We start from the raw sequence: 12,263 nt of genomic DNA on the forward strand, positions 1-12,263 counted from the left end.
TTTTAAATAAAAAATGTAAAATTCTTCCTTTTCCTAAACTAAAGCAACTCTTTAATCGTGATATTTTGTAATCCCTCTTACAGGTCACGTTGGCTCTAAATTTCTATTTATTTTGGGTAGAAACATTTGGTTTTTATTATGGGACAATTATTCCTTCTGCTTTTAGAGGCTTTTTTTTACCTCCTACTGTTTTACTCTGATTGTGGCAACCATGGCAACACGGTGTGTTGCCTTGTGTGTGTGTTTTGTCTTTTGCAACCCAGTAGCATCTGATTGACATCCCAACAGCTCAATAGTACCATAACCACGAAGTTCAAAACAAGGGTCACGTGACTCTGAGATGCTGTCGGCTTCTAAAGCCGACATACAAACATATTTTAGCAAGTTTTGCATTTTTCCTTGAAGTGCCGGTTAATGCGGCTGGCACGGGAAGCTGCCTTGTAAAACACACTTAATTCTTCTCCTCGTTCCTCGTTCCGCCACAGACTCACTCCCTAACCCAGCGCCGCGCCGTGCCCGGCCGGAGCCGGCTGTTTGACGTGCTGCTGGCCGAGCACAAGGGGCTGGCGAAGGAGAGGGAGGCTCTGAAGGAGAAGGAGAAGGAAGCGGCGCAGAGAGGGAAGGAAGCGTGCGGCCAGAGCGTCGCGCCTCAAGACTCGCCGAGTCCCAGCAAGCCCCACTGCCCCGGCGAACGGCCGCTGTCCTCGCTGAAGCTGCGGCTCGCAAACGCGCACATACCGAGGTAAAGCCACCAGTCGATAATTGATCACCGCCACAGGGAAGGTTAAGCTACGAAACGCAGCTTCTTCACAGTCAGCGCGGATTTACAGATTGATCTTTCTTCCTTCGCTGTCTGGAGTTGAAATCTTTAGTGCTTTTCTCGAAACATGTTGAATTCATTCACTTTGTGATATTCTCCTCTTTGGGCTGAGTGAAGCGCTCCTAAAGTAATAAACACAACCCACACAGGGAGGTTTATTGGCTCCGTCTCTGCTGCTCGTCAGGATGAGCAGATCCCACTCATCTTGCGCAGATTCTCTCTTCCAGCCGGATCTGAACTGAGCTGCTACTGAAAGAGGGAAAAGACGCTGCGTTTCCATGCTTAACCACCAGGGGGTGCTGCCAAACACAAACTTCTGAAGAAGGGAGACGCAAAAATGTGAGAGTGCTCACTCGTTTTCTGTGTTTCCAATGGATTTTCTCCAGAGTTCCAGGCGGCTCCTCCTCCGCCTCCTCCTCCCTCTCCGCCTCCAGTCCTCTGCCTCCAGCGGCGCCTCCTGCCGCGACGCCCGTCCCAGAGCCGTCTCCAAGCAGCTGGACGAACGCAGCGGGGGACGGCGGGCGGCTTTCCAGCGACGAGGGAGACGCGGACACCCCGGATGACGCCGACAGGCCTTCCCTGCACTACTCCAGTCATCATCCACGGCCTTCAGGGGTAAATGTCAAGAGATGTAACTGTGCAGAAATCGAGACTTGTTGCCAAGCTTCTGTTTTTTTATATTTGGTATTTATTTTTAATTATAAAGAAGCAAAAGATTTCAATTTACTTGCAGTGATGATATGTAGCGTCCTTGTAAATTCAGCTTTTTGTCCAACATTCGCTTCTTCCGTTTCTCCCATTTGATCCCTCGCGTCGCTCTCGTATTTCATCCTTGAATGTCCCTTTTTTTCCCCCCTCCCTCTCTTATTTATCACTGTCTCTCTCCTGCTCCCCTCAGTTCGCTCTCAACCGGCTTCTCTTGTGTCTCCCTCCAGTTTTGCGTCTTCAGCAGCCGGCTCGTGGGTCCGGGCTGCTACGTGTTCGACAGGCGGTGGGACAGGATGAGGCTGGCGCTGCAGAGCATGGTGGAGAAACACCTCAACGCGCAGATGTGGAGGCGAGTGTGCACCAACTTTTACGACCCGTTATTAGAACCGGAGTCGGATGTTAAAATTGAGGTGATCGGGGTGTGAAATGAAACGGAAACAAAAAAAAAAAAAAAAAAATTCTGATGTCGGTTGTCTTCAGGAGAAATATGGCGGACGGTTTTCTCTTCAGAAAAGTTTTGTGCAAGTTGCTCACCACAAGGAGGCTATAGATTTCAAATGTCATGTTTAATTAGTTCGTGGTAATTCTTCTGCATGGCAAAGGTTTTCTTTTTATAAGAGTTTTGTTTTGCGTTTTCCAGGAAGGTGCCTCTGGCTGCCGAGAGCCTCCCCTCCAACTCCACGTCCGTCGCCGCCTCGGTTACCGCGCACCAGGCTCCTCCCGCTGCCGTCCTGTCCTCCCCCTCCAACAGCCTCACCTACACCACCTCGTTCCCACAGTCGGCGTCGGCGGCCGGACTGTTTGGCGTCAGAGACTCGCCGGGAAAAGCCCGGAACGGCTCGCACAAGGCCGGCTGCTCGCCCAAAGACTCGGATGCCCCGGCGGCGGCGAAAAAGAGAAAGAACTCTTCGCACCCTCCGCCGTCGCCGTTTCAGACGGTGGACGCCCACCGACGGAACGGCAGCAGCTTTCATCAGACGTTTCAGGGCTTCGGGGCGGCCAGGGCGTCGTCGGCCAAAAACAAGGGACCTCGAGCGGGAAGCGGGCTTCTGAGCAGCTCAGACGACTGGCTGTCCAGAGCAGAGCAAAGCCACAACACACACAACTGGTAAGAAAAGACGCCGTTTGTGTTTTCCTGTACTCGCCTCCTCTCGACTTGAGGTGTAGTCCTCGTAGGAGAAAACGTTCAGGCCCGACTAACGTCGCCCGAAACCCGGCGAGAGACAAATCTGACAGTTGCAAAAGTTGTTTGACCAAAAAAAAAAAAAAAACATGACTGAAGGTCAAAACTGAGTAACAGTTACAACAATGATGGGAACATCCTGCACACATGCATGTCTCTTTTCTAAAGATGATTTGGGGTTTAATATTTCAGGATCACAATAAATCCAGGCATGCATCCAAATACGAAAAAACGCTTCAGAAGAAGAAAAATAACGTTTCGGTATTCAATCCAATCTGGAAGAAACTCTGAAGGGTTATACATTTGGGTTTTTTTTTGTTTGTTTTTTTTTGTTTTGTTTTGTTTTTTTCAGTTCAACTGTGTGAATTAAGTCTGCCAAATGTTTTTAAGCAATTTATTATGGTTTTATTTTATGGAGCTGTGTTTTCCAGAGCGTAATGAATTTTTTTGTTTGGTTTTGTTTTCTGCTTCTAGTCGTGAACTTGGCACCAGTGGTCTAACCTACGCGGCCAGGGAACCGTCCTCGGCCCCCCACCAGCCAATGCCTCCGCCCACAGGACCCTTAGCTTACGGCGGAGGAGCAGAGGGGAGGAAGAGGAGGAGTCCCAGCTCCTACAAAGGGAAATCCAGCAAAGCGAGCCGACCGGGCGGACTGGAGAGCCTCTTTGGGAAGGGAAACGACGGCATGGGGATCTTGGCGTCGGGGCCCGAGTCGCCCAGACAGGTCGGTGGTCTTCAGACTGCGGCACATCGTAGTCGTCGTCGACGCTAAAGCGAAGCTCTGAATGATAATTCTGTGTGTCTCTGCAGGCCAAGTTGAATCACTGACAGAAAGCCGTTGTGCGGACAGAACGTCGGGCCGCTGTCCAGGCCACCACCATATGTGACCTTTGACTTCACCACTCTTCCAGCGACGGCTTCAGTGTGACACGGTGGAGGTGTGGGGTGGCGGCGTCCTGTCGGGAATCTCCCATGCCTCTCTCTTTGATTGTGGTTTTTACAGAACCCAAAAAAAAAAAACTATTATTTGCAAAGGGAATTCTCCGGCGCCGCAGAAGTTTCTGGAGTTTGGTTTCCAGCCCGCTGGGCAAAGAAAGACAACTGTGATTGTTTTTCCAGGACCACCCGACACAACTACTGTGGGACTTTAGCTATGCCACTTTGTTGCTCCCACTGGCCTTTTTTCCTCACTCTGGCTCTTTCTGTCTTTTTGTCTGAGACGGGGAGCGTCGGCAGCGAGTTCGGCTGGGTTTTAGCCAGTTCTCTCCCCTGCGCACCCAGCGGCTTTGTCCGTTTCCCTCCGTTTCTGTCCCAGCATGCCTGTGTTCCAAGTGCACTTACTGTCCTGAGTTCCTCGACTGACTCCCCCCTCCTTAGCCTCCCCGCCTTCCGCGTCGGTGCCACGCAGAAGTCCTGCTCGCGCAAAACGGAGGGAAGGAAGCGTTCGTGTTACCAATGATGCCACATCGGTGCGTTGTATTTCAGTACCGGATAAGGTTTGACTTTATTCGCTTTGTTTCTTCTTCTTCTTCTTCTTCTTCTTCTTCTTCTTCTTCTTCTTCTTCTTCTTCTTCGTCTTCTTCTTCTTCTTTCTGATTTTGATGGACTAGCATTCAAAATGGAATTATTACAGTGGTGTTGGATTGTTTTTTGTTTTTTTTGTATAATAATTTATCTTAAATAATGTTTGGTATCGAAGTGACCATTAAGGTTTGAGCTACAGAGACTTTTTTAGTATAATAAAAAATATATATATAGAATTTATATGGCATTTTTGAAGAAATGTTGAAAGTATTATAGTTCATATTTGTACATATCTGTTATTATTTTTGTATTTATTAATAATTCTTCCCTTTTACTAAATGAGGCCAAGAGATATGTTTCCCTTCCTATCTTGGTCTTTGTCTAACAGTAATAAAGAGCTAACTATATATATATATATATATATATATATATATATAGAATTTTGTTTGTTTCAGTAGCAAGTTGATGCCAATAAATGATGCGCACAAAGCCAGGTGTAAACGTTTGGCAACTGCTGCTTTTCATGTTTTGTTTTCATCTAGTTGCTTTGCAGGTTGACAACGATAAGTGTTCAGTTTAAGGAGAAGTTAAGTGTTCACTTCTGTTCCATCTGTAAGCACGCTCCTCACCCTCCATCCTTATTAGCACCCTCGTTAAGGCCTTAAAGCGAATTGACAGTCGACTGATTTTTTTTTTTTTTTTGCATAAATCTCACACTGGAAAATGTAGATGAGAATTTCCTTGGTGAATCGGAAGGAGTGGGGGGAAAAAATCCTTTTGATCATTTTAAAGTTTAGCCCAGAAGTTTAATTTAGTGATTCACGATTCCGTTCCTTTGGCTAAAAATACGACGCTACTTGTTACCAAGTTTCCATGGCTGCCAATAATATACAATCTGGCTGTTCAGGAGGCAGAGTAGGGCAAAACATTTTTTTTTTTGTCCTACCATTACAAACATAAATAAGTGAAATCTGGCATTAAACAAAGGTTGGCTGTAAGATAAAGAACCTTCTGGCTAACGGTCAGTACGGTAGAGGGTTTATCATGCTGCGGGCCTGTTCTCATTCCCGGTGCAGAGGATTTTGAAACCTCTCCAATCTTGTGAAGTGTTGTAAAAAAAAAAAAAAAAACACTAAAAGACTGTCCTATTTATTTTAATAATGTTTCTACATTATTACCAGGAGTGCCAATGAGTGTGATGGGTGTTTGTTAATAATGCTAAGTTTCAGGTATTGTTTATGATCATGCAAGCTACACAATAAGCATAAGCAGTATGGATTTCTAAGCGTGGTCCGGTCCAACATTCACTCAAACGCCACTTGTCTGTTTCAGAACCTTCACCAAGTTCCTAATCAGGAGCTTTTCACATATAAACTTTCCCCAAGTTCAATAATTTACAAAGGTAATGCACCATTTCATCTATTGAGCTAATAGGTACTCAGTATTTTTATTTTTTATTTTTTGTTGAGCCTTATTTCCCCCCCCCCCGTTTTTTTTTTTGTTTTTTTTTATCTTTCCTTATCTTCTGCAACCCGCCGGCCTCGTCTCGGTGCGGTCATGTGGGTTGCGGTGAAACGTCGAGTCAAAACTGGGTCAGAAATGCTCTCGCTTACTTTCGGCGAGGCACAGTTTTCTTTCTGCGGCGGCCGAGCGATCGGGCCGCTGCTGTGGAAGTGCAGCAGCGGCCGTTCCTGTGAGTCGCTTTCCTTTTCAAATATGCATCACGTACGCGTCGTCTGCTGGCAAATCTCAACGGCCAGAGAAAGTGTTGAAGCGTCGAGTTTTGAATGAGTTCTGTCGGATCTTTAGCGGCATCTTTTGTAAATGTGGAGAGAAAACGTTAGAATACTGAAATGACTTAACTTATGGAGCAATGTCTTTCTTTTTTTTTTTCTTTTTTTTTCAGTGCACCACCCAAACATGTGGACTCCCTGATAATATAGAAGTAACTGAAAACCTGTCGTTGAACCGTACAGTGGCAGAGCAGTCCTCTAAACCTGCCATTCGGCAGCTTTCTGCGACAACTCAACTTTGTGTTTAAGCACGAATTGCACATAATTGGTTGTTTCTGATTCATGCCTCTGTTCCCAAGTACTAAAAAGTGCTTCCTCCAATGACACTTTTATCGATCGGTGTGTGAGAATTGCCTGCAGCACCCTCCGCAGTTGTTGGCACCTCTCGTAAAAAAAAAACCGTGTGAAAAGCCATAAAATCCGTTAGATTTTTTTCTTGCAGTGGCGTAACCTGGCACTGAGAAGCACAGAGAATCCCTCTGGAGAAGATATACGGGCCCCCACAGCATGACAGATCCTCCATCATGCTTAACAATTAGTGTGAGGTGCTTTTTTCCACCCCCACATATCCATCACTGTGTATTCTGAAACGTTTTGCAATTCCAGATCACCTCTTTTGTTAGGATGTATACACACTGTGCCCATTTCCTTTGGATGCTCTGTTAAGTCAGGTAGATATCCATTTCTCTTCACAATTTGAAATATTTCTGCAAACTTCCTCCCCTAAAATACAGTAGGGGGTGTGTGATGCTGTCAGCCTGGTTTTCTTTGGGGGTTTTTTGTTTTTTGTTTTTTTAATATCAGGAAGGTGTAAATTAAATTCTGATGGCTTCAACCAGTAACCTGAAACTGACCTCTTTTTTTGTTTTTGTTTTTAAAAAAACAAAAACAAGACTTATGGCCAAATCAACACAAATAGCCGTCGTCAGAAAAGGGTTCACCTTAACTTGTGGTGCCAATAATTTTCGAGTGTGCTGAAAGTGCTTGGACCAGTTGAGTAAACCCATTCAGTGTTGTGCTTGTTTCTGTTTAGATACTCACGGTTTCTTTGGGTACATCTCAAGTCTCCCATGCTTGGGAGAACAATGGCTAAGTTACAGCTGAATTTGTCGCGGCTAAATAGCCATTTTTTCCTGTTTCCTTGCAGTTAAAATTAGGTAAAAAGCTTTTATCTAGTGTAAAATTGTCAATTTTTAATTTTTTTTTCCACTTTCTCAAATTGACTAACATTAAAAAAGGATCTGAAAGTGTTTCTAGGATTTACAGCAAAAGAATTCTGTTTATTTTTTATCTGTCGTCCAAAACACCCCAAAAACCAGCACACTGTTGTATTCCGATCCACCTGTGGTGAATGTTGAATGTCCAGGGGAAAGAAATGCCTTGTAAGATTTTGTTGGTTTATGAAATCTTGATGCAGTTTTTTTTTTTTTTTTGACAAACCAATGTAATAAATACTGTAAAAAATGTCTTATATTCAAGCTTTTATTAAAAGATTGAAAGAGGAGATGGTGGTATTTGTAAATCGAATATGCAGCATTGAAATTCTATTGAGCTGCTGCTGAATGTTTTTTTTATTATTAGTATTAGTATTATTATTATTGCATAGCATACTTGTCAATGCAATGATTTGTTGAATGTTTGAAAGTTTACAGTGAAAATATAAAACTGAAACTCTTCCTACTTCCTTTCAGGACTATTTCTGATGATGTGCTTATGTTTTCTTTTTAATATGAAATCAGAATTAATTTCCTAATATCCTTCTTATTCTAGTAAGATGCTAGTGATCAAATTTGATAAATATATACTTGAGGCTACTGGTAAGTACCACCCTTGCTTGCTAAAAAGAGTATATTGGCAGCTACATTAACAAGAGCATTGGTTATAGAGGGGGAAAAATAGCGAGCTAGCTCTCTTTTTTGCATCTGCCATGGTTTAGTTAGCTAGCTAGAAAAACTAGCTAGGCAGAAAAAACTAGCTAGCTCTCTTTTTTGCATCTGCCAAAGTTTAAGTAGTTAGCTAGCTAGAAAGACTAGCTAGCTGTCTGTTTTTGCATCTGCCATGCTTTAAGTAGTTAGCTAGCTAGCTTGCTCTCTTTTTTTTTTTTTTTTTTTTGGATCTGCCATGGCTTCAGTAGTTAGCTAACTAGAAAAACTAGCTAGCTGCCAGCTATAAAAAAAAAACTACCTAGCTCTCTTTTTTTCCATATGCCATGGTTTAAGTAGTTAGTTACCTAGAAAAATTTGCTAGGAAGCTAGAAAAAACTAACTAGCTAGCTCTCTCCTTTTTTTTGCATCTGCCATGTTTTAAGCAGTTAGCTTGCTAGAAAAACGACCTCACTCGCTGGGAAAAAAACTAGCTAGCTAGTTCTCTTTCATTTGCACCTGTCATAATTTCAGTACAAATTTATTGCCAGTTGGCTAGCTAGACAATGTTTGTCTTCACCATTGGATAACTTCTTTGCCTACCCATAAAATGCTACAATCACTGCAACAAAAGCTTGGCAATAAGAAAGTTGAGACTTCATTCATTTATTTATTTATTTAGCTTTACATTTCTGACGTGATAGGGGTATTAAATTTCATTTGTGACAGTTTTAAAAAAAATCTTAAAATTGAATTGGTAAAATCTGCAGAAGGGTCTGAATAAACGTGGCTTAAAAGAAGATAAAAAAAACACGCACAAAATAAAATCCCAATAAATTAAACTCACGTTTTGGGTTTTAAAGTGAAACAATTCGGTAAGGACTCACCAGGATGTAAACCTATCCATACCTAGGCTGTTAATCTTTGTTGACTAATGCAATTGTTTAGCATGAAATGCAGCGTCTGAGGCTTCACCGCTGGTTCTGACCACATCCTCCATTAACAGAAAAGGCGTCTTCTGAAGTTGGAAATAAGATCTCAGGGCCGGGACTCAGAAGCTTCCCCTATACTCAGCAGGACGGCTACAGGCCTAATTTAAAGGCAGATAGCACAAAAGCACTGCTGTTGTTTTTACCTGATCTTTTTTTGTTTGTTTTCTGCTCTTTGCTCTCACTTGACTAATGGATTCAGTCAAATCACTAATGACCATAAGCAAAGTAAACCACAAGCAAATGTTGTGCATGTACATAATTACTCCGTCCTTTAAGCGAAGTTGTGAAGGCGCACATTGCGATTTACTCTGCTCTTTTCCAAAATATTTAAAGTATGATACACCTCATGCTTTATTTCCCACCCTTAAAATATTTAGTTTTTGTCCAAATAAACAACCAACTCAAATTTGTCATTTTACACTACTTTCCCAACGCAATAAAACAGGAACTCCCTGTTCTCACACTACACTATGTTACACTACTCAGCCAAATTGTTAATGAGCCTTCAAAAAGACATTACCACAAAATAGCGTGTTGTACTTCTTTGGCAAAACTAAAACTGAAAAAAAAAAAAACTTTTCTTGCAACACAGTTTGCGTTTACCATTTCTTTATTACAGGAATTCAGAAAACAACTTCCATATGTCTCACATATGTCATCACTCCAGGCAGGGTTTCTGCAGTTTAATCTCATCTTTACATACTTGAAGATATTTCAAACTTCATTTAAACATTTCATTTACAGTACTTACTGAATGTTTTCAAAAATGTACAATTTCAAACCATATCAGAGGTTGAATTAGATTCTGTTTTAAATTGCAATAAATTCAAATGCTACGTTCAGAGTGAAATATCCTTGTAAAAACTTTTTTTAGATGTTCTGCTGCCTCTTGTTGGTTTACAGACAACATTATCACCTTATTAAGATCCACAGTGTTTTGCTCGTACCAGCAGAAATAATGTTTTAACACGTTTTCCCACTTCATTAGTGGTTTTCCTCTGGTGAGTCGGCCGATTTCTGCTGCAGTTTATTTGCCGTCCGATAAGAAAATTGCGCAACGTCATAACTGCTGTCTAATGATGGAATGTCGCTTCTGCTTTCTGTGCCCAAACAGTAATGTGCTGTGGATTCCAGTAAAAGTTGTGCTGTTGTGTCTAAAAGCAAAACCTTAGAAATAGCTCCGTTTTAGTCGTGGACGTTGTAAAGAAGGGCCGCCTCATGGATCAGACTTGTTTTTCCAGAACAACCAACAGATGCTTGATTACATGTAGATTGTGGAAGTTAGAGGTAAAGTCAACACTCAAGCTTTTTATGCTCCTAAAGAGTTTTCCCAAACTTTTTTTTTTTTTTTTTTCTTGTATGGCAAGGCATAAAAGCAAAGCATCCACCGGCTCCCATAGTGCATCCTGGCACTATGTGTTCTCCCAAGTAAGTAGCATCTGACTATCATAGCCCAGGCTACCTTCATGCATTGCCACCTTCATGGGTTGCCATGTCTCGGGTGATAGAAGTTGGAACTGAGTCTAAAATGTCTTTGTGTCTTACAGGATGACAGCAGACCGCCGCGGTGGCAGCTCTTCATACAGTCGTTTACGTTTGAGGTTTGTTTGACCACGTGCACCGTTTCGTACAAATTAGCCCGACTCGCAACCAAACGCAGCATTTTCTGTTCAAATTCAAAACGATTATTTATCTTACGGATACCTAAAATATGAAAGCGTACGATCGAGATTTTCTTTTAAATCTGAAATAAAAGTATCCAACTTATTTTAGCAGTGTAAAAAAGAAAGGTAGTTACTGTTAGAAGTGTTGGGTTCATTGATACTTACTGCAGGTACGCAGGGGTCTTTTTCATTCATTCATTTCAAACAAGAAAAAAAAAGCAATCAAAAAACATGTGCATACATAACCAAGAACAAAAATCATTTGTTTACTCCTACTTTTCTGTTTGAAAGGAGTAAGAAAAAGTGAGCACTTTCTATGAAGAACCTCAGTTATTTATATAAGGAGCAGCGGAGACGTCACACTGTGTATTGGAAATGCGCATTGTTTTTTGGGGGGGGTTTTTTTTGTGATTTTAGCACAAACAACATGGTCACCTCTGGTGACATTTTAAGCTGTACTCCTAATATAACGTGCATTTAGCACATAATATTAGCAATTAGCATATTAGCAATGTAAGCGATAGGAACTGTTAAAGTGGGAGGTTTCACAAAACAAAAACAAAAAAACTGTTAGAGGTCGAAAATGATTTTAGACTGAGGCTTAACTTGACTTTTTCGTGAGTGTTTTAGAGGAAAGTGTAGTCAAATTTGAAAGTAAAAAAGCGCTTTCAAGGTATTATTATTATTATTTATTATCTGGTCGGGTCTGGCAGTAGCACGGCCCGCTGGAGCTGACCGGCGCTCGGGCAGCGGTGGCCGGAGAGAGTCAATAAATGCCTCTCGGCTGCCGCGTATTTCCTGGAAGTCACTGGATCCAATTAGATTTGTTTGGAGCGCGACATCCAGCAGCAGGACTCCTCCACCTGCAGCTCTCCTCTCTCTATGCGCTTTCTCACATTAATTCGGCCGAGATGTCACAAAGCAAAACGCACCATCTGACAACATTGACACCTTGTGGCCATTTGTTTCCAACACGACCCCAGGCAAAAGAAGAAGAAGAAAAAAGAGAGAGAGAAAAACACCTCATCATCAGCCACATATCAGATCAGACACGGTCGGGGGTTTTGTCGGTGGGGGAGAACTGTGATGCATAACAAACGAGCCCAAAAGTAAGGAAGTGCTCTTATTAAGTCGTCATTTATTCAGACACTCCTACTGGGACGAATAATTACAGCGCAGGCAGTCCTCTGCTTAACTAAAGCAGTTTTCCAAAACCCTCTGAGAGAGGACAGCGAATTTGTTCAGATAAAATAAACAAAAACAAAGTTTTAACAATATAATAATAAAATTTAATCCGGTTTTCTCTTATTTCTTTATGCTTCAGATCATCTGGCAATTGATTGAATTGGTTTGTTTTCAAATGAACATTTCATTTATTAAGGGAACAAAGTTATCAAACCCAAAAAAAGAAAAAAAAAAAAAAAGAAAAAAGGAATGCCTCCTTCAACTTAATAACCGCTTGTCCCACCTTTGGCAGCAACAGGTGAGTTTGAGTTTGAAAAAAATCAAACTCAGTCTTTTATATCTCTAGAGGAATTTTGGCCCACTTGTGATTGCAGGATTGTGTGCTGAATATATGACATGTGGCCTGTTTAAGGTTATATCTCAGCACTTTAGTGTATGCTTTGATTAGGCCACTTGTAAGCCTTTTTCTTTCTTTCTTTTCTTTTTTTTTTCCTTCATCTGAACTTGATCATCCAATGTCTTGAAGCATTAA

At 42.0% G+C, this 12,263-nt stretch overlaps 1 protein-coding gene across 3 annotated transcripts in view; it reads left to right on the top strand.

Annotated features, from left to right (window-relative positions):
• The window catches only part of atxn7l1 (ataxin 7-like 1), a 32,678-nt gene extending 28,460 nt beyond the window's left edge, over nucleotides 1-4,218 (top strand). For all 3 annotated transcript variants that reach the window (XM_015051555.1, XM_015051558.1, XM_015051556.1), the window contains 6 exons: nucleotides 486-742; nucleotides 1,207-1,435; nucleotides 1,756-1,877; nucleotides 2,169-2,636; nucleotides 3,186-3,435; nucleotides 3,522-4,218. In XM_015051555.1, coding sequence (XP_014907041.1) covers nucleotides 486-742; nucleotides 1,207-1,435; nucleotides 1,756-1,877; nucleotides 2,169-2,636; nucleotides 3,186-3,435; nucleotides 3,522-3,539 — 1,344 coding nt within the window. In that variant the 3' untranslated portion in view covers nucleotides 3,540-4,218. The remainder of the gene's footprint in view (nucleotides 1-485; nucleotides 743-1,206; nucleotides 1,436-1,755; nucleotides 1,878-2,168; nucleotides 2,637-3,185; nucleotides 3,436-3,521) is intronic.
• Nucleotides 4,219-12,263: the final 8,045 nt, after the last annotated feature.

The sequence above is a fragment of the Poecilia latipinna genome, unplaced genomic scaffold (genome assembly GCF_001443285.1).
Source record: "Poecilia latipinna isolate Pla-1442-1.1 unplaced genomic scaffold, P_latipinna-1.0 Scaffold1051, whole genome shotgun sequence".
Taxonomy (NCBI): Eukaryota; Metazoa; Chordata; class Actinopteri; order Cyprinodontiformes; family Poeciliidae; genus Poecilia; species Poecilia latipinna.